We start from the raw sequence: 20,788 nt of genomic DNA, 5'->3' as shown, positions 1-20,788 counted from the left end.
AAACCAGGGCAGCCCAGAGAAACGTTCTGTCAGCAACCACGCCGGGTGTACAGTTACTGCATGTCGCACAACCGCAGCTTATTTATCATCACGTAAACAACTATTAGCCCTGGTTCTCATTCACTGTGAACATGAAGTATTTGTGTAGTCAACACACTCGGCAGGGGAAGGGGAATTCCTGCTGGGTACACTAGCGCTGTGTCACAGACAAATATACGGTGCCACTCACCAAAGGGAGACTCCATGAATAACTTATGTTTCTTAACTCCTCCAGTAGACTTTAGTCTGCATCTGCGTGTTACAGTAGAGCAATCACTTGATATAACATTTTGAAATACAAAGACTCTGCTTTCCTGCCATATTTTACCACACCGCCTTGAAAAGGGCACAGCGGACTGGAGTCGATCCTGAAGTTAGCAACCTTATGTACCGGATCCAGAACTGATCCCCAAGAATCAAAATTGAATCTTGAAATACTGTAAGATTCACACCCCTACTCAGCAACAGGTGGACATTTTATCAACAAAAAAGAAAAAAAGCGTCTCCATCAAATCAAATAAGGCATTTTCATGGCTGGCCCTGAATTCGTGGCTACGCCAAAGAGGCTTAGCGCGCAGGAGCCAGCGCAGTGCTTTTTTATTGGAAGAGGGATGAAGTGCCTCGGTTCATCATGAGATGTATCTACTAGTCTCCCTTGGAGACTGAAAAATGATTGTGTGTTGCCCTCCTCTCAGGAGAAGGTCTGAATGATTTGCTGTTGTGATGACTTCTTGACATATACTGTATGTAGTTGATATATAATTCCCAGTGAACTGGGTCAAAGCCTTAATGGTAAAACCACACTGTTCTCATTCGTCACTGCCGCATGATGCATTCAAGGGACGGCTGCGGATCGTTTTCCCTGGCATCTGTTTCCTTCATTTATTCTCTTGTTCATCTGTCACTCAAGACGCCATTGATCAGGTTTCATGTTACTAGCGAGAGTGATGCCGCCTCTTCCCATGATAATAATACTGTAGACCCACCTGATCAGGCTTGAAGACATTTTGAAGTATGCGCTGTTCTTGCATTTAAAGAATTTAAACTGCATGGTGCGAAAAAAGTCAAAACATGTTCACTGTCTGCCTTGTTGTTCATTTCCCTTTTTGCCTGATTTTTATGGGCCGCTCTGACTGCAGTGAAGCTCTTTTAACAGAGTCAGCCAATGAACTGTCCATTAAATGTCCATAAAAAGTGCCGTAAAGGCCCAGCTCGCTCTTCTTGAGTGCAGGACAGCGGTATGCCGATGGAAGCTGACCCAGTGATGTGGTAGCTGCCTTGCTTTGTCCCCGTGCATGAGTCACTGGGCTGTCACAGCGATGTGCCCGACTCTGCCCTCATCCCCGCTGCGCCCATTAGCATCGCAGTGTGTCCTGCGAGGGCGAATGACTGGACGACCACTTAACTCAATTTTTCCTCCTGTCCTCCTCCCTTTCATTACTCCTGCTCCTTCCCTCCTGCGGCTCACGGATCACTCTGTTTTTCTTCCTCCTCAGGGTTAGAAAGTGGTGGTGTGACGTTAAAGGAGCCCGCCTCAGAAGGGGAGATCGAGAGCTCCGCGCCGGTCACGTTGCGCTGTCATATTGATGGACACCCACGGTGAGTCTCCTCCCCCGTCACCTCAAGTTCAGAGCTCAAAGGGTTAAAGATCATGTTGAGGACTGTTCTGAAAAACTCTTCTTCTGTCCTCGTTGGCCTCTCTCCTGACCCTATGTTCTTTGTCCCTATTCTTCTTCTTCCCCCCTCTACTCACCTTTGTATCTTCTTGTATCACACGGCTCGTCCCCCATTTTCTCCTCTCCTCTCCTGAACCTCTCTCATGCCTTTTGTCCTCTCCCTCTCAGGCCGACGTGCCAGTGGTTCAAGGACGGGGTGAAGCTGACAGAGAAGAGCCACCAGATCAACAACAAGGAGAGGACGCTCACCTTTACGAGTGCCAGCCCGGACGACAACGGCCTGTACTACTGCTGTGCCAAGAATGCAGCCGGGCACGTCTGCAGCAACAGCAACTTCACTCTCAACATTATAGGTGTGTGTGTGTAACGTCTTAAGATTTTTGGTTTGTTCAGCACACAGTCCAAAACTCAAATATATTCATTTTGCAACTATATAAATCAGTCAAAAAAGCAGCACATTGCCTCCTTACATTATATATGTTAAAACCTTTAATTGCCATTTTTTTTCAATGACTTGAGTGAATTTTTCCACATTGCCGCACCTGCCAGGAAGTGTGTCGGGGGTGGGGGGGGGGGGGAGGGGATATATAGTCCATTAGTGTTGAGAGAGAGCAGGAAGAGAAAGTGATTCCTAATGTGATTACCAGAGAGTGTTCGCACCTTCCTGCTCTCACGCAGACAGAAACAACATCATGAACATCTACAGAGTGAACAATAACATCAGCTCCCTCAGCAGCAGCGGTGTTGCTCTGTTGGCCTGACTCTGTAACTGTAGTGTGTGCGTGTGTGTGTGTGTGTGTGTGTGTGTGTGTGTGTGTGTGTGTGTGTGCGCGTGTGCGCGCGCCCCTCCTATTATCCCCTCAGTACACCACTGAGTAAGTAGATTCCATACAGCAGCACATCTGTGCGTGAAACCTGATGCCCCGTTCCACTCTAATTAGTCACCTGCAACACACACACAGAGGCACGCCAGGTTAGCACCTGTGTGGAGGAAGAATGGGTGATTGTTGAGTTTCCAGTTACCATGTTGCCACCCTCTGCTCCTCTATAGGGCTTCACCTTAAGGAAAGGCTGACAGCTTTTCAATGCACGGTCACAGCTCTTTAAGATGAGCTCTTCCCGCCGACTTCCTGGGTGGGCCAGGTGTGAACGCCTTTCTTTTTCTTCACACCGACCGGGGGCCATATCCCAATACTGTTATTGGCACCATGCCTCCATTAGCTGTTCAGATTTGAAAAGACTCACACACGTGAACCTGGATTAAGGGTATTTTCGTGTTCCTGTTTCTTTATTGAGCTTCAGCTTTGTATTTGGAGAATAACAATGTGCTGAAGTCTGTGAGGTATTTTATTTTATTTTTTACTCCTCCTCTAGAATGTTATGTAGCAAATCTCCGGTTTTGGCAGGTCAGAGCAGCCTTGTCCAGTGTTAGAGGGCAGCTGGGAGGCTCGAAAGAGTCATAAGAATGTGAATAGAAAGAAAATACTGTGCCGTGTTTTGGGGTGATATCGAAAATCCAGCTACTTCCATTGCAAGAAATACAATACGACCAGCCCTAAATAGTTTTTACCCATTAAATGATATATTAAATTGATCATTCAGCCACAGATTTGTCTTGCTTCCATAATAGTCGACCCCACTTGAGTCCCTCTAACCCCAATTTCTTGCCATAGCGTGAGTTAAGATTATCACAGAGAAGAGAGAGATGGTCTCCTTTGTGTGATTTTATTCTCCAGGTGGTTAAACGAAAAAAAGGAGGAGATGATGGTCCAGATAAGCAGCAGGGTCGGTTCACTGACCTCATTAAGTCTCCCCGGGGCCCCTGAGGTGTTGACACACACCGTCACCTGAAGGCCGCTTGCTCACCAGCCCCACGCTGCTGTTGGCAGCTTTTAATAAAGATCGGAATAGATCGGAGCGACGCACATCCGCGCAGAATGAACCTGGCGGCCTGACGCCTGCAGATGTAATCATGCAGATGTTTGTCTACCCCTCTAAACAGATAAGAGTTTTCCGCGGCCGGTGGTCACTCCCGAGGACCAGGTGGTGTTGAAGAACGAGGAGGCCTCGCTCCACTGCCAGTTCACCGCCGTGCCGGCCCCCACGTTGGAGTGGTACCACGAAAACGAGCTGCTGGCAAACAAGTCTCGGTATGTTGAGCGCTAAATTCTCCCCTTCTCGCTCCTCTTTCTTATCGCACATCTCAAGACTCTCGACCCCACTCCCTCCACGCGGGCCCCACTCCTTACGTACCGTTATATAAGCTTCAGCCACAATCGGATATTCCTTTTGAACCCAATGAGGCGTAAACCCTTGCGATGGGCTCTCAGCTCTCTGTGTGCCGTTACAACTCGCATGCAAGATGAATTGCACATTAAGGAATATTATTACTGGAGCAGAGCGCTGTAAAGTTTCTCTGCCGTCTACTATACATCACTTGAACACAGCCTTTCTCTCCAGCCTATCACAAAGGGCTCTCCTGCAGCCCTCAAGCTACAGTACGCTTACCAGCACGTCCCCTATAAGCACACTAGATAATAACCAATTTCTATACCAAGTGGCAAGTATACCCTCAGGGCTCATAGCACGTCATGCTTATACATGGATACGTTGGAGGCAAACTGTTCCACATGTGGAGCAAGAGCCTTGTTTTGTATTGTAAAGTGATTATTGTGTTCAGTGAGGGATGGAAGAGAAGGACTTCAGCATCAATAGTTAGTCACTTGTATAATGAGCTTGTTGGAGGCGGGCTTGGTCACCTAGGCAGTGATGACTCAGCACCGGGATTACAGATGGATGGGTATTAAGCATGAATATAAAAGCATGCGCGCAGACTGTTTCATTAAAATCCTGGCTTCTCTGTGGTTGAGGGATTCCAAGGCCGCCTTTGTGTTTGTGTTTATTGATCTGCGCTGATATAACGCCAGAGGAATGCAGCTCTCTGCAGGAGATATCATCTGTTTCGCACCTGCACTGTTTTGACAACCCTCCCTCTAGATCATGTGTGAATATTTGATGTCGATTGTTTTTCACGCGTGTGAAACTAAGAAAAAACATACCGGAGTGAGCTCAAGGCTATTTTAGCAGACAGAAAGAATTCTGCCCCACGGGTCAAACCAACTCAGGAGGGAGAGACGAGGAACCGTACCAATTCTTTCTGCGCATGTAGCTATAAAGATGAAGCGCTGCCTTTGTTCATTTTGTTTTGTGGTTATTTTAGAGTTCCCTCAGAGTGAGGTACACAGATTCACACACGCAAGCTCCCACAGCTCATTTCCCTCCCGCTATTGAGAAGAGAAGAAGAGAAGACACAGAAATATCAGCCGTCCTGAGGGAACCCGGTGCAGAGCCAGATAGTCCTGGATGGAAAACTCAGCATCCTAACTGGATCCAGCATCACTTATTCCACTCTGCTTTACATTTTCACTTTTCCCACAAGCTTCGTGATGTTTGTCTTGTAGCTGTGATGGGCTGTTGAGTTGTCCGGTCTGTTGAGCTCTGTTCTGTGCCGTGCACAGCTCCTTATCTTACAGTCCTGAAGCTGGCTTAAGGTCGGCCTTTAATTACTTCTCATCCCGTCCATCACTGGCACTGATACTCCCTTCAGCCTGCCAGAGGCCGGGGGGGGGGGGCAGCCATCAGTCCTGCTCTTTAAAAAGCCTTTTTAGAATTAAATTGTGTTCCGTCTTCGGCGGACAAATTCTTAGCATTTACTTTAACCTAATTGTGGCAGCAGATTGCTCGGGTTTAGTGAATCAGGGCAATTCACATAGCATCAGATAACACGCCAAGAACGGAATAAGTAGGCCTGTGCTAAATTAGTCTTTCTATTGTGGCACTCTGGCACTTGTATTGTCCTGTGTGGCAGAGCATCTCCATCTGGTGCTCCCAGCAGGCTGAAATAAATGCTGCAAATTATTTTCAGATGCCATCTGAGCGAGTTCTGGCGGTGGGAGTTGCATGTGCGCAGAAAGCATTCCTGCAACATGCGCTGCTGTTAATGTGCTTTCATGTACAAATGATGTGTGACACCCTTTTGTCTGTTGGACAGCGATGGGGAGACGGTATGAATGGGCAGAGGTTGAAGTGTTAACGTGTTTGAGTCGTCTCTCCTCCGCAGTCTGATCCTGTTATCCAACGGCACACTGCTCATCACCCAGGTGAAGCCCAGGAACACGGGGACCTACAAGTGTGTCGGCCGTGGCCTCAGAGGGTCCCATGTTACACTGGAGGCCTCCCTCCTCATAGCTGGTACGTACACACACACACACACACATATTTGCAGTTGTTGAAATGGTGAGAGATAAACACCTGTGATTCTGTAATCTGAGAGTGAGTGGGGCATTTGGATTACATATTTTTCCGCCCTCCAATCGCATTCTGCTCTCCCCTACCGTCTTCTTCTTCTTCTGGCTCTTTCACTTAGAGCCAGATCTCTCCAATGATAACCACATTCCCTTATTGACATCCGGCCAGCTGTATCCACTACACACGCCACGCCGGTGCATTTTCCTGCTTCCCCTCCATATTATTTCCTCCTCCAGTCCGGCCGTTTGCCAAACTTGTTTCGCTCAACAAGCTTCTCCCGAGTGTAACAGCACCTGGCTGATCAAGCAACATTAGATAGCGTACCAGTGTGACTCAAGCTGGTTAACAAGCAGTGTAATTATGAGCTTGTGAAATGTCATTAGAGCTGCTTCTGTGATTTTCTACCAACATCAGTGGAAATTTACTGCTAAGAAATGACTACTTCCAAATGAGTACGTGTGTTAAACCACTTAAAACAGCCGAACTATAACCAATATAATGTGGTGGTTGTGCGCAAAGATCAGGTTCTCATAATTGCAGGGAAAACAATGTAACATACAAGTCCAGACATATACAGTTGTTTTAATATTGCACATAACGGCGCCTGCTCTTTTCCTGTAACCATTACTCCAAAATAAAAAAAAAATTTGAATGGCTGCTTGAGCGTAAAGCAGAAAAACAATCTGTCGTGTCTCCTTTTAGCAGTCAGTCAGCATTTGGAAATGCAAGTGCATGCAAGTCAAATATTTTGTATAAGCTTAGCGCTGGAATTTCTATGCGTTTCAGAATCTCGAACAGTTAATTCCCCTCGATCAGCCCCCTTTTCCCCAAGGGTTTTGGATTAAGGAGGCACGGCTGTTTCTGCAGTTTTAACCCAGTGAACCACGGCTCCATTTAAATACCTTAATTCACTTAATCTGTTGGTAATCCCTGCAGGCATCATAGGGGATTGTGTCACAGTAGAATTCAGTATTTAGGGAGAAGTTTAAACAGTCACTCCATCATAGCTCAACCTAATTCATTCCCCCCCCCCCCCCCCTCTTCTCGACTTCCCTTTCATCCGCTGAGAAATGTGTGTTTTCTTCTGTTCTCATTAATTGATTTAGATCTTGGACTCATAGAAGGTCGTAGCCACTGACCAGCTTTCAGAGTGTTGTCGGCCAATAAAGTATTAATGACTTCCATTTGGGACACACACATTAAACCACACAGTAGTGGGAGGTCTTGTGAGTCTTTGTACCACAGATCACATTCCACCTTTCTGTATAGGGGCTGCCAGTTTTGATATGACCCACCTCACACAGGCGTAGTTAATTCCCACACAACCTATATACCCAGTTGGCCTACTGTGTGCTTTGTTCTCTAATTACTGTGACCGACGCTACAACTCAGAGGACTTTCACTAACCAGACAGGATCTCTGCTAACGGAACCGTGCGTTGGAATTAAGTGCGCTCGGGGCTGCTCATGAAATAAAAAATCAGTAACGCTTCGCTGGCTTTTAAGACAGATATGTGATTATCAGATATGTGATTATCAGATATGTGATTATCAGATATGTGATTATCAGATATGTGATTATCAGGGGCCTTGTGTGAGTGGAAATCAATTCATTCTGCATTGCTACTTCATGCTAAAAGTTCCTCACTCTCTCTGCTTTCCAACCACAGACATAGAAGACGTGGTGCCCAAGTACTCAAAGGTTTTCACAGCGGACACCCTGCAGCGGGTAGCCTGTCGTCCCCCACGCGGCAGACCTGAGCCCCAGGTCTGGTGGGAGAGAGGAGGTCAGCGGGTGCCCACGGAGGGCAGAGTGTACCAGGACGGCCTGGATCTGATCTTCAGTCCCACAGAGGAAGGAGACTCGGGCACCTACACCTGCGTGGCCCAGAACAGGGCAGGACGCAGGACACAGGAGGTCACCTTCACTGTGGCCAGTGAGTCATACGCAGACAGCTTTAAAGGGACACTTCAGTTTACCCATCACAAGGACTACAACTCCTGGGAAACTGTTTCGTAATGTTGTAAAAAAAAATGAGAGAAAAACCCTTAGCTTGGGCCTGAGACTTCAAGTTATTTGCAGGAAGCATTATAAACTGGACGCATGTGGTTTGAAAGAAGTTTGCGTGTAGGGGGCCGGGGAGATCTATTGAAAGGTGTTTTCACAAAGCATTATGGGAGATGTAGGATCCAGTGTTTTTGGAGCTTGAGATATTTTTAAAAAATCAGGATATCTCTGCTGCTTTAATTTGAACTAAAATGCCTTTATGTTTATTGACACACAATGAGTTTAATGTTAAGTTCGATACTCAAAATAGTGTAATAGTTATATTTGTTGAGTTTTTAGCTACACAAGCCAATAAGGCCTAACAAACAGCACAGGTCATTGTAGCACTCTTTCATTCACAATAAGTCTTGTTCCTTAATGTCAGGAGCATGCTGGGAACACGTGGAGCTTCTAGATACACAGGGATTAATGGTGTCTATGTCTGGGTCATGACCAATGGGCTAAGCTCATTAAGATAAAATCAGCTTTTATTGATCCCCAGAGGGGAAATTCAGATGTTATACAAGAACACGAACAATAAATAGACCAGTTTAAATACGCATAAATGAAATAGAATTACAGAAATACACGACTAGTATAAGAGTAGAAACTATACAACGTCTATACAAGAATGAAGAAGTGTGGTCCTTCAAGGCACTGATGTAGCTGTGTATATTCTGTGTGGGTAGTTGTCTGTGCTTATATAATACTTGTATAATATTTTCTTTGTGTGTGTGATCACAGCCGCCCCGGTGTGGGTGACGAGGCCTCAGGACAGCCACCTAGAGGAGGGTAAGCCAGGTTACCTTCACTGTCACGCTCAGGCCAACCCTGAACCTGAGGTCACGTGGCTCCGCAACAACATCATGATCACGCCAGAGGTCAGTTACCAAATACAATAACGCACCCAAACACCATTATTGGTGCCCTTTTCAGACATGCATTCTTTCTACACCCAGCGGATGAAAGTTTAAACTTTAAAATATCTTCCTCTCTCCCTCTCTTTTTCCCTTTAGGACTCTCGATTCAAGCTGTTCTCTAACGGCACCCTCAGGATCAACAGTGTGGAGGTGTACGACGGGCAGATGTACGGCTGTGAAACCAAGACTGTAGGCGGCCGACTGTCTGGGCAAGCTAGAGTTAGTGTACTTGGTAAGCAGTGAGGGAATTATGTAAAATATATATATATATATATATATATATATATATATATATACAGTAATATATATATACAGTAGATTATTCTTTGAGCGTACACCGAGCAAATATGTGAAGTTATTCCCCCGGCTGACTGAAAGATGATGTGTAATGAGTGAAATCCCATCCAGGCAATAATGAGTAATACATTGTTGAGAGTAAATATCAAACAAATGTGGTCATGCCTGTGGGCTTGTGAGTGTGTGTGTGCGTGTGTTTCCTAATGTAGGAAGAGCCATGTTCATGTCGTGTCCCAGCAGGACACCCACAGAGGTGTAACATATGACTAAAGCAGGGCAGCTTTATTCTAGCCTCCATTTTAACACATTCTCTCCATGTTAGAACCCTGTCAGTGTAGAGCTCTGCTGCTGTAGGATAACTGTGCTGGAAGGCCTGACGTGTTGCTGCTTTGTCTGGCCGATCTCTGTTTATATGATCTCAGCCTCTGATAGACTTCAGTTTTCATACTCAACAGATCTGTGTCTACAGTCTACACGTGTGCGTGAAGCCACTTTCTTGAATGTGCCTGAACTTGATTAGCATCAGCTTAGTGTCATTTTTTTCTGCAGTGCGAGTTGCACAAAAGAGGCTTTGACATGTCCCCACCCCCCTCCACCACCACCATGTATACAATGTGTGTAATGTGCGTGTGGTGTTTTGACTTGCGTTCCAGAGAAGCTGAAGTTCACGCCGACCCCCCAGCCTTCTCAGTGCCTGGAGCTGGATAACGAGATCACCATCCAGTGCTCTGCTAAAGGCAGAGAGAGCCCAACCATCCGCTGGACCAAAGCAGGTGTGCACGTCGCTGGCTCAACCTTAGCTCAAAAATAGCTTAAGTCAGATGAGGACTGTTAAACACTTTCTTTAAATGTGTCTTTCAAAATGCAGCAGTACCCTTCATTCCTTTTTTTTTCCCCTAATGATGAAAAATGATGTTTCCACAAGCATGTGTGGAAACATCTGTAATATACAGAGTACGAGGAAGTTTAATCATCATGGATCATTTCCTCCATTCATCTGCGTTTGCCATCGACTTAACCACTTGAATCCCACATGCAGCAACACTGAGTCGCCCTAACCCCGCTTTTCCCTCTGTCTCTCTGTCTCCCCCTGCAGACGGAGGAGAGCTGCCGCCCCAGGTGGAGCAGAGGAACGGCCAGCTCCGCTTCACCAAAGTCACCCGCAGCGACGCCGGCAACTACACCTGCATCGCCTCCAACAGCCTCCAGGGGGAGATCCGGGCCCTGGTGACCCTCATTGTGGCAGGTAAACCCGCTCACTCGTCACGCTGAAAGAAAGGGCCACGCCGCCGTGTTGGTCAATAATCCCACATAGAAACTGTTTGTGGTCTCAGTACGTACGAGTCATTGATCCTCTTCATGCGGCGAACACAGAAGCATTTAATGTGCACTCGGTGGCTTTTTTATTGCCCAGTAACGAAATGAATTTGGGTTGTAAGAGTGTGACTGAGATGTTGGCCACAGTCTGTAAAGGAAATGTTATGGCCCAGTTGTGGTCTAAATGTTGTTTTAATGAGTGTGTTTGTGCACACAGTGTACGTTCGCTTTAAGGTGGAACCGGAGAATACAACGGTGTACCAAGGTTACACAGCCATCCTGCACTGTCAGGCCACCGGCGACCCCGAACCTCACATCCACTGGATGGCCAAAGACAAGACGCTGGACATCAGTAAGAACAGGAGGTAAGTGAGACGCGTGGCTTCCTGATCTGCCATCAACCGTCGTGGATTAGGATTACAGGTTGTGATTACAGGTTCCAAACAGGATTGATTGCAGTTGCAGGTCCGTGCGTTCATAAAAGATTTAGCTTGCGCAAAAATACTATTGCACACCTGAATACAATGGGCCTCATGCAAGAACTTCTCTCACTACCAGATCTGTTTTGAAGTGGCACATAAAAGGGATTTAAGAGACAAGTTCTCTTAAATCCTAGTCCCCAATTCTATTGTGCTTTCTATTGTGCTTTCTTTTAGTAGTGAGCAGATATACACGTGTGGTCCAGACCTTTCGTATGAGTCATGAACAGATGTCCTGCCTCTCTCCACAAAGAGAAAACAACACAAATTGTCTGGTTTGACTTGACAATGAGAATGCTTTAATCTAAATGAATTCAGGCTTTTAATATGTCAACAAAATTCACAGAAATAAACATGAATAACTAAAGTAAATATAATGCAAAAGTTATATTTTGTGCACTATATTTTTAGATTTATTGGCGTATGTTAACATGGCAACTTTTCAGCAGTCAGGAAAGTTTTCTCAATGCAACAGTTGCCTCAGGGTATTTATGCAGGTTGCTGTCCATCACTTACCTGTACATTGTGATATTCTGTCTTCCATCTCTGTGACATGTCCTCTCGATCGCCTGCTTTGTCGACAGCTGTTTTACTAATATTATCTAATACCAGTGCTGACACTAAGTGTTTCTGGTTTCGCCTTCTGATTTCCAACGGTGGGCTCTGCGGTGTGAAGTCCTTCTCTTAACACTTGAGTAACATTTTTGTGAATGAATCTTGCCCACAAAGGGAGAGGAGCAGGCAGGGTGTTAATTATGCTAAAGATCAAATCTCACACACAGCCACCTACTAATGAACAGGTTGAAACTAGCAATTTATGACACGTTTGTGCCGTTAAGAGGGTTTCAACTTGATACTTTACACAAGAAAATAGGAGAGACTTCATATGAGAATATGAAAATGCTCTTGCATGCGGCCCGTTGTGTAGTTGAAGTGGACTTTGTTGTACAAGACCTCAGCCTTCATCCGTTCCGTCCCTTCTTTCTTCCAGGTTCCAGAAGATGCCCAATGGCTCCTTGGTGATTACAGATGTTACTACCGATGACACGGGCAGGTACACATGTGTGGCCGGAAACAGCTGCAGCATCAAAGACCGTGTGGCTAAGCTGTATGTAGTGGGTGAGTTCAATACACACACACACATATACACACAGGCTTCTTTTGTCGGGGACAAAGGTTGCACACATGGGGCGAAAGCCCCGAACACGAAGTAAAAGGATGAGGGCATTAATTAAACCTCCACCCTCTGCCTATCGTCTGTCTCGACAGGTTAATAACCACAGCCTCAACTCTGACGCCACAGCTGTCACCGAGGTGATGGGTTTGGGCAGACGTTAGATCTAATAACGCTTCACTCTCTCTGGCGCAGTGTGTGTGCGGACTGGAGCTGAAAATTACAGTCACACACTTTAGCATTAGTTTCCCACATCAACTCGTTATCTCCCAAAGTAGCAGAGTGGTAGTCCAGTTTAGTTCAAAGTAAGAGACGATTGAATTAAGATGTTTGCCGTAGTTTGTCAGGGTCAACGCCTCACCGGCAACTTGTTGAATGAAGTGACCGTTTCAAAATAGTATTATGTTTTAAACTGTGCTAAAATTCAATGCAAGCACCTTTTTAATCTATAAAACAGATATAAAGGTTTTCTTCTGTAGAGCTTTTTCTGTGAAATTGAATTTGCATACCTGTGATGATGCTAAGACAAAAGAATGTGCTGAAAGATGTAACACAATATGTGATGCTGATTAAATACTTGGGTGTGTTAAAGATAAACACTGTTTCAGGACATTTTTAGTTGACCATATTTAATGCCTGTGCCCGACAGAAAAATTATCGCATTCCTTCGATGAAGAAATAGACAAGGCTCCCTACAAGATGATCCAAACCATCGGCCTGTCGGTGGGAGCAGCCGTGGCTTACATCATCGTCGTGCTCGGACTCATGTTCTACTGCAAAAAGAGACGCAACGCTAAAAGACTGCAGAAAGGCCAGGACGGAGAGGAGCCCGAGATGGAGTGCCTGAACGGTACGAATGTTTGGTGGAGATGGACTTGTATTCATTTGTGGTCAGGCAGTTGTACAATCAGCCCGAGGGTTAAGTGAGTAGTCGATATTCCCTCAACGTCATGGACCTCTAAGTGTTGTTGAAAGGTTTAGGGTATTTGCTGCCATCTTGTGTTTATCTGAGGTATTGCAGTGAACCTGTAAGATAACGGCACACTTCAGATTTTGAGTGCGTCATGTGTAAATACTGGAAAAGTGACACAATGAAGCATACTCATCATTTAATATGCATACAAAAAAAAAGATTGCTGAGCAGGTTGATGTACACGAGGAAACGTAGCAGCTGCTTTGAGCTGGAAAACAAACTAAACGTGGATGATGGAACAGCTCAGAGCATGATAAATATTACATTATGTGAGAAACGGTCAGCCATAAGACATTCCTAAGTCACAGTTTGATTTACATTTGACTGCAACTACTAACTCCAAAAATAGCACACTGTAAAGAAGTTCTGTACCAGAAACGACATCCAAAATTACTTATTTGTTCTTTTTAAACGGCGTCTTTGCTCCACATTTAATACCACCTTGTTCTCCGTTAGCCATCGTCTCTGACGCTTATCTTGGATTTGTCTGAGCGGAGCACCGAGTAGGTGTTCACAGAACAACGATGAATACATTGCACTCTGTTTGGACCCACGTCACATTCACAGAGAGATTTGCGATATTGCGTCTGACCCTGAGCCTGTGGGGTGTGTGTTGTGTTCATCAGGAGGAGGAGCTGTTCAGCAAAATGGCCACACCACCGCTGAGATCCAAGAGGAGGTGGCTCTCACCAATATGGGTACCATGGCAACAACCGAGAAACGCCACAGCCACGTCAACAACGATAAGCTCCACTTTCCTCGAGCAAACCTACAAACCATCACAACTCTAGGTGGATTGATTTGAACTCTTCTCTTCTGTGTATTAACTGAGAACGAATGTCCCTGTGCTCTGTCACCTGATCTTTAAGCCGTAACTTAACAGATAACCTAATAAAACAAGATGTGCAACACATTGAGCATGTGCTCTGACATTTACACTGTGTGTGTGTGTGTGTGTGTGTGTGTGTGTGTGTGTGTGTGTGTGTGTGTGTGTGTGTGTGTGTGTGTGTGTGTGTGTGTGTGTGTGTGTGTGTGTGTGTGTGTGTGTGTGTGTGTGAATGTTTGTACAGGCAAAGGGGAGTTTGGTGAGGTGCTGCTGTGCAAAGCTAAGGGTATCGAGGAGAGCGAGGAGGAGACGGTGGTGTTGGTGAAGAGCCTGCAGGGCAGAGACGAGCAGCTCCAGCTGGACTTCCGCCGCGAAGCCGAAATGTTCGCCAAGCTCAGCCACCCCAACGTCGTCCGCCTGTTGGGCCTGTGCAGGGAGGCGGAGCCCCACTACATGATCCTGGAGTACTATGACCTGGTAAGCACACAGAAATAGAAGCGCCCACTCGCAGCTTGAAAATAATAACAAACTAAATCTTATTCATACATTCTTTTTTTGTTGCTTTTATCATAACAGGGAGACCTAAAGCAGTTCCTGAGAATTTCCAAAAGCAAAGATGACAAGGTGAAATCTCAGCCTATCAGCACCAAGACCAAAGTAAGTGTTGAAATACTCGTTCCTGTTAAGGTGAGATAAGTAGATCAGACTGCGCTGAATATGAAGCTGCAGCCAGGAGACGGTTGGCGTATAGCGAAGCTTGTGAAGTGGAAACATATGTGCAGTTATCCAGGTTTTAGGGAACAATTCCCGAGCTAAGAGAAAGATTAGAATATGTATCAAGGGCCCAACTATAACTGAAGCAGCTAACCTCAAAAGGACAGGGTCAAGACAACTAAACATGAGACAACAGCTAACCTGGCTCTGTGCAAAGTTAAAGAAACCCACCGGCACCTCTTCAGCTCACGTAATAACACGTTACATCTTCTTTGTTTATTCCATATAAAAGCCAAAGTGTAGAAATTGAAAGTCATGGTTTTATCTCATGCTTTCTTGGTCAGTTGAGTACCCTGACGGTTCTTTTGTTTCTACAGGTTTCCATCTGTGCCCAGGTGGCTCATGGGATGGAGCATCTGTCCAATCACCGCTTCGTTCACAAAGACCTAGCCACCCGAAACTGCCTGATCAACAGTCAGAGACGCATTAAAGTGTCGTCGCTCAGCCTCAGCAAGGACGTCTACAACAGGTCCGTCAGAAAAGGAACTTAATAATAATCACCCACTTGCATAATCAACTACAGTAAATGCCATCATTCTAATTTCAAAAAAAAGAAAGTCTCTGTTCATCTGGCTGATTTGAGTGGTTTCCATCTCCCTGTTGTGTCTCCTGTGAACATGTGCGTAGTGAGTACTACCACTACAGACAGGCATGGATCCCGCTGCGCTGGCTCCCATCAGAGTCCGTGTTTGAAGACGACTTCTCCACCAAGTCTGACGTGTGGGCCTTTGGAGTTTTGATGTGGGAAGTGTTCAGTCTCGGGGAAATGCCTTATACCAAACTCAGCGACGACGAGGTGCTGGAAGGTCAGTGTGAGGCTTTTATATTTAGTCCAGGTTCTGACCCAGCACACCAAACAACAACATGTCGGGGTCTTTCAAGAGCTAAGAGGCCCCTATTAACCACCACGTGTATCCGCGTTTCTGATTGGGTTTAACCTCCCTCTCTCCTCTGGTCCTTCGCCCCTCCAGGTCTGCAGACAGGAAAGCTGAAGCTGCCAATTCCAGATGGATGCCCCTCCAAAATCTACAAGCTCATGGTCCGCTGCTGGGCGATAAGCCTGAAAGAGCGCCCCTCCTTCACTGAAATCGTCCACGCCCTGGGAGACCTGCCCTCTGACAGCAAAATCTGAGACGCCCATGACCCCACATCCGAGGGGAACTTTGACCCCCCCCCCCCCTTCCTCCAAAATAAAGACAGGAATGCTGGATTATTAGTCTCAAACATTTCAGGGAAGAGGGTTCGAGGAGGAAACACTTTTCTTATATGCATTTCAAACTTTGTGTGTGTGTGTGTGTGTGTGTGTGTGTGTGGATAAGACTTCTTTGGTACCAGTGGAAAAGCACTCACGTTTGTGTGAATGGCTTCTCGTGAGCAGTGCCGGGAGTTCACGTTTGCCTTAACCGCAGCATGGATGACCCTTCCCGTGAGTCCCCGTCTGTGGTTCCACTGTGACCCTGCCTGCCTGTCTGCGACCGCTCTGTCCCAGAGACTCTTTGTTTCACAGAGCCTCACAACCTCAGTGCCTCCAGCCCTCCACACACACACACACACACAGACACACACACGCTCCGACTGCTTTGTAGTATGTTACAGTGCTCTCACTAGCTCAGATCAATGGAAGTTATTGGTCGGACGTTTAGGAAATCCCTCTGAAATGTAGGTTCACTGCTCCGTCAACTCTGGAAGAATATTGAAGGGAAGGCGGGACCTGATGTGACTTCAGTGGAGCACTGAAGCTTCAACCACGCCGGAGTGTTGAGTGAGATCGTTTAAACTGGTCCAATCAAGTGCACTGGACTGTTCCCGCGCTGCAGTGCACGTTCAAAGAAGAAACGGAATAGGGTTTGCATGAAGGTTCGTCTGTTACGCTTTGTGATTTGGGCCGTGATGAAACTTGTGGAAAAAGTCATCTGTGTTATGGTAACACTTCAGGAACATGAAAAAAAAGATCAAGTTTATAGCCAAGGAATATATTTAATAGATGATTGTGCCAGTGTGGGCTTTGTATGTTTGTTTTTTTAAGAGAGTGTTCTGTTCTTGTATTAACTTTGAGGTGCTTGTTGGTCACAACCTATGGGTAAGAACACACATTACTCCACATTACCATGTTGCAGGCCTGCAGCCTGTCGCTGTCTTTAACCTGCGGCATCATTTCTTCAGAGGTCCAATCACAGTTTTCCTCCGGGTCCAGTTGTTTTGTGCAAAGTGGACCATCACACCCGGCAATGTGTACATAATGTAGAAGCCATGCACTAACTTCACTTAAAAGAACATCCCTCTTTATCTCTATCATGTTGTGTAGTAGACCATGCAGGTGCCTGTTTATTTATGATGAAGGTCCTGTCGTCTTTTTTTATAACTATGTTCATAACATAAAGGTACTTCTCTGATGCTCTGTATTCATTCTCACTGTCCATCTCGGTGTGCGTTCAGTCTGAAGATGGTAACACAAAGTACAAAGGAGGTCAAAAGAGGGGCTGCTGGTCACCAGTATTCATTTAAGTGCCTGGTAAATGAAGGATTATCTTAACTGTTTCCAATTTTTTTTTTTTTTTTTTTTTTTTTTTTTTTTTTCTTCCCATTATCTAATCAAATGCAATGGCCTTTGTTCATGAACTTGTTTTTATACATTGTTTTTAGTGTAATGTTTTGTTTTTATGAATGCTAGGCACTCACACCTAGACCTTTTTGTTTTTTTAAATCTGCTTCAGCAAATGTTCACAATAATCACAGATATATATACAAAAGTATACATGCTGCTGTCAATAAAGGTTCACAGTGTTTTTACCCCGTGTTGTGCTTAATACTGTAGAAAGCAACGCATCTTCAGGAACCAAGAACTGTAGAGTTGTTGTTTTTTTTCATTAGTTGATTTTCAGACTGTTAATAACAATCATTTACATTCAATCTTAGAACCTATGACATGCTTTCAAAAGAGGTTCAGGAGTAAAAAGTATATGCAATTAATATTTAATGGGCTGTAATATGTACAACCACCTGTATTGACTTTTAAGAGAACCTACGCTTGCGGTCCTCTTACTGCTAATCCAAATGCTTCTCGCATTAACCACTAGAGGGAGGTATGTATCTGCTGTTGGTCTTCATAAACCTGATCCTAAAAGTTATTTTTCCATTTAATTGTTGCATTGAATATGCTAACATGGCCTTTATAACTGCAAAAGAGGATTCCTACACGAGTAAGTCCATTTCGTCCTGTCGTTGTTTTAGTTGCAATATATAGGTGACCACAGGTGACTTCAGCAGTTCCCTGTAGATGTTTCAGTATTTCATATATAGACGGTAGCAGGTGAACTGGTGTTTACAGTCTGTGGGACCTATGGAAGAGTCCTCAGGTTTGTCCAAATCCTGCATATCTTTTTGTTATTTTGTTCAGCAACATTATGCAATTCTCCACTTAACAGTTTTAATGCTAACTATAAATTATATATCAGTGTATTGTCGCTGGTTACTTTTTATTTTAACTTGTCAGTTGTGCTTCATGTTAAGTTTGTTAAGGGTGATATTATTAGTCACACACTTCAAGAGGAACGTTATACAGACTGGGACATTTTTTCTCATTACCAGCTACTGTATGTTTTTCATGTTGTTGAATATGGAAAGTTTACAAAACATTCTAAATTCAGTGGCCTCTTTAGCGTCGCTATAAAAGGTCTTGAAAATGTCTGAAATACTAAGATATGGTCGGTGGTCTATGTGTCCGTCCTCCAGAAGATGCAGGAGTAAGAGCTGGAGAACCATCAGAAGCCGCTCAGAGGAGCAGAGGATGCTGGAAGAACTCTCAGGAAGGAAGAAACGGGTAAAGCAGAATACTGTCCTGATCATTTCTTTTTTTGTTTCAGTGAGTAGAGTATGCCGTGAAAAAATGTCATAAAAAGTCATGAAAAATTTACAGTGTAACAAATGCTGTCATACAAAATGTCAACCAAGTCGGTGTATAGTATGCAAAAAAAATATAAAAGATATCGCATAGAAAATGCCGTAAAAATAATATCTTTGAGTATGCCGTAAGAATATCATTAAAAAGCTAATTTAGTATGCCATACAAAGTTATGATGTCATAATATAATGTCATACAAAATGTAAAAAAAATAGTATGTTATAAAAATATAATTGTGTATTATGTAAAATGTAAAAGACTCACTAAAATGTAATAAAAGTCATATGAACTTACTATAGTTTGTAGAATAAAGTCACAACATAGTATGTCAAAAAAGTTAATTTATACTTTATCAAAAATTTGTCTTATGAAGGTCATAGTATAGTGTGTTACAAAAAGTCCTAGTTTAGTATGTCGAAAAATGTGATATTCAATTCAATTTCAATTTAATTTATTTTGTATCGCCCAAAATCACAAATTTGCCTCAGAGGGCTTTACAATCTGTACACATGCGACATCCTCTGTCCCGGGACCCTCACATCAGTACAGGGAGAACTCTTTTAACGGGGAGAAGAAGAAGGAAGAAACCTGAGGGAGAGCAACAGAGGAGGATGGACAGAAGTGCAATAGATGTCATGTGTACAGCATGAACAACATAACAGAGTTACAACACATTCAATGTATATGACAGAAATGATTCATATAATGAGAGTAGTAAGCACAATAATGAAATTACGACTACTAGTAATAACAGTAGAAGTGGATATAGGCAGGACCACGGTCCAGATATAACCACGGATCACCTGCGAGGGGAGAAAGCAAAGTCAGTTATGTGTGTTAATGGTATCAGTATAGTATAGTATGATGGATTAAGTCATACAATATGTCAGAGTATAGCATGCTGAAGAAAATCATAAAAGTCATGGTATAGTATGTGAAAAAAAGTCTTAGTATAGTATGTCCTAAAAAATGCTGAAATAGTCAAAGTATAGACCGTCGACAAAAGTGAAAGAAATCATAGAATTTATTGTCGAAAAAAGTGGAAAAAGTCATAGTATAGTGTCGAAACAATTCATAAAAAAAGTCATAATATAGTATGTCGAAAAAGTCATATAAAAGTCGCGGATGTCAAAATAAATTCATAACAAAGACATAGTATGTCTAAAAAATGCATAGTAAAGTATGTCGAATAAAATCATGAAAAAGTCAAAGTATAGAATGTCGATGCCAGCTGGGCGAAGGCAGGGTTCACCCTGGACAGGTCGCCAGACTATCAGAGGGCCAAAACATAGAGACAGACAACCATAACGCTCACATTCACACCTCCGGGCAATTTAGAGTAATCAAGTCACCCAAAGCTGCATGTCTTTGGACTGTGGGAGGAAGCCGGAGAGAGTGCTAGCCACTACACACCAATTTAGATTTACAGTTAGCATTGACAGTGTATTACAAAATAATGTACCCTAGATCCTGTTCTACATACGGCAGGTGGCTGTATGCTCCTAAAAATTGGCCAAAAAACACAAAAAAGAAAAAGATGCCACTGGAAAGCGGATACTTGCATAATGTTCATAAATAAAGACAAAGATTCACAGGATTTGGACTAACTTAAAGACTCTTCCATAGTTCCCACAGACCATGTGGTGTCTACACCTACAACCCTCTATACAACGAAACAAAACATATTAAGTCATCAGAATTTTGAGTTGCATTCATTTCAAGTTGAACCATGTTGCACATATTCAAGACAACCTTGGTGTATGAAATAAAAAGTGTCTAATCGCACTGATAAGTTAGGCCTTGTCTTTCATTTCTTTAATGTATGCCTCCTATAATTAGATAATTCTGCATACAACAGAGAGTAAGTGTGTTTAAGCAGTTGTAATGTGTGAGGCAATGACAGAATAACCATGAACATTAAATTGTGTGCATTTGCACATCAGGACTGTTTGATCCAAATAACCAGCTGTGGTGCTATACATTGGGCATACAGCTTTAACTGACTGCGCGCACTTCTGCAAATGTTTTTTGGCAGACGGACAATCAACTTTTTGGCAC

General features: G+C 44.2%; 1 protein-coding gene across 1 annotated transcript in view; it reads left to right on the top strand.

Annotated features, from left to right (window-relative positions):
• Positions 1-15,984, top strand: part of ptk7b (protein tyrosine kinase 7b) — a 55,909-nt gene extending 39,925 nt beyond the window's left edge. Inside the window, exons 4-21 of the mRNA XM_076077304.1 lie at positions 1,536-1,638; positions 1,884-2,068; positions 3,718-3,865; positions 5,836-5,966; positions 7,693-7,959; positions 8,814-8,950; positions 9,086-9,221; positions 9,940-10,059; positions 10,383-10,532; positions 10,821-10,968; positions 12,074-12,201; positions 12,906-13,106; positions 13,856-14,020; positions 14,300-14,532; positions 14,632-14,712; positions 15,147-15,298; positions 15,457-15,635; positions 15,801-15,984. Of these exons, the coding sequence (XP_075933419.1) occupies positions 1,536-1,638; positions 1,884-2,068; positions 3,718-3,865; positions 5,836-5,966; positions 7,693-7,959; positions 8,814-8,950; positions 9,086-9,221; positions 9,940-10,059; positions 10,383-10,532; positions 10,821-10,968; positions 12,074-12,201; positions 12,906-13,106; positions 13,856-14,020; positions 14,300-14,532; positions 14,632-14,712; positions 15,147-15,298; positions 15,457-15,635; positions 15,801-15,961 (2,825 nt within the window). The 3' untranslated portion in view covers positions 15,962-15,984. The remainder of the gene's footprint in view (positions 1-1,535; positions 1,639-1,883; positions 2,069-3,717; positions 3,866-5,835; positions 5,967-7,692; positions 7,960-8,813; positions 8,951-9,085; positions 9,222-9,939; positions 10,060-10,382; positions 10,533-10,820; positions 10,969-12,073; positions 12,202-12,905; positions 13,107-13,855; positions 14,021-14,299; positions 14,533-14,631; positions 14,713-15,146; positions 15,299-15,456; positions 15,636-15,800) is intronic.
• Positions 15,985-20,788: the final 4,804 nt, after the last annotated feature.

Source organism: Anarhichas minor, unplaced genomic scaffold, assembly GCF_050575085.1.
Source record: "Anarhichas minor isolate MPS153535 unplaced genomic scaffold, ASM5057508v1 ptg000058l, whole genome shotgun sequence".
Lineage (NCBI taxonomy): Eukaryota > Metazoa > Chordata > Actinopteri > Perciformes > Anarhichadidae > Anarhichas > Anarhichas minor.
Note: the sequence above shows the minus strand (reverse complement) of the source record. Positions and strands in the feature narration are given on the sequence as shown.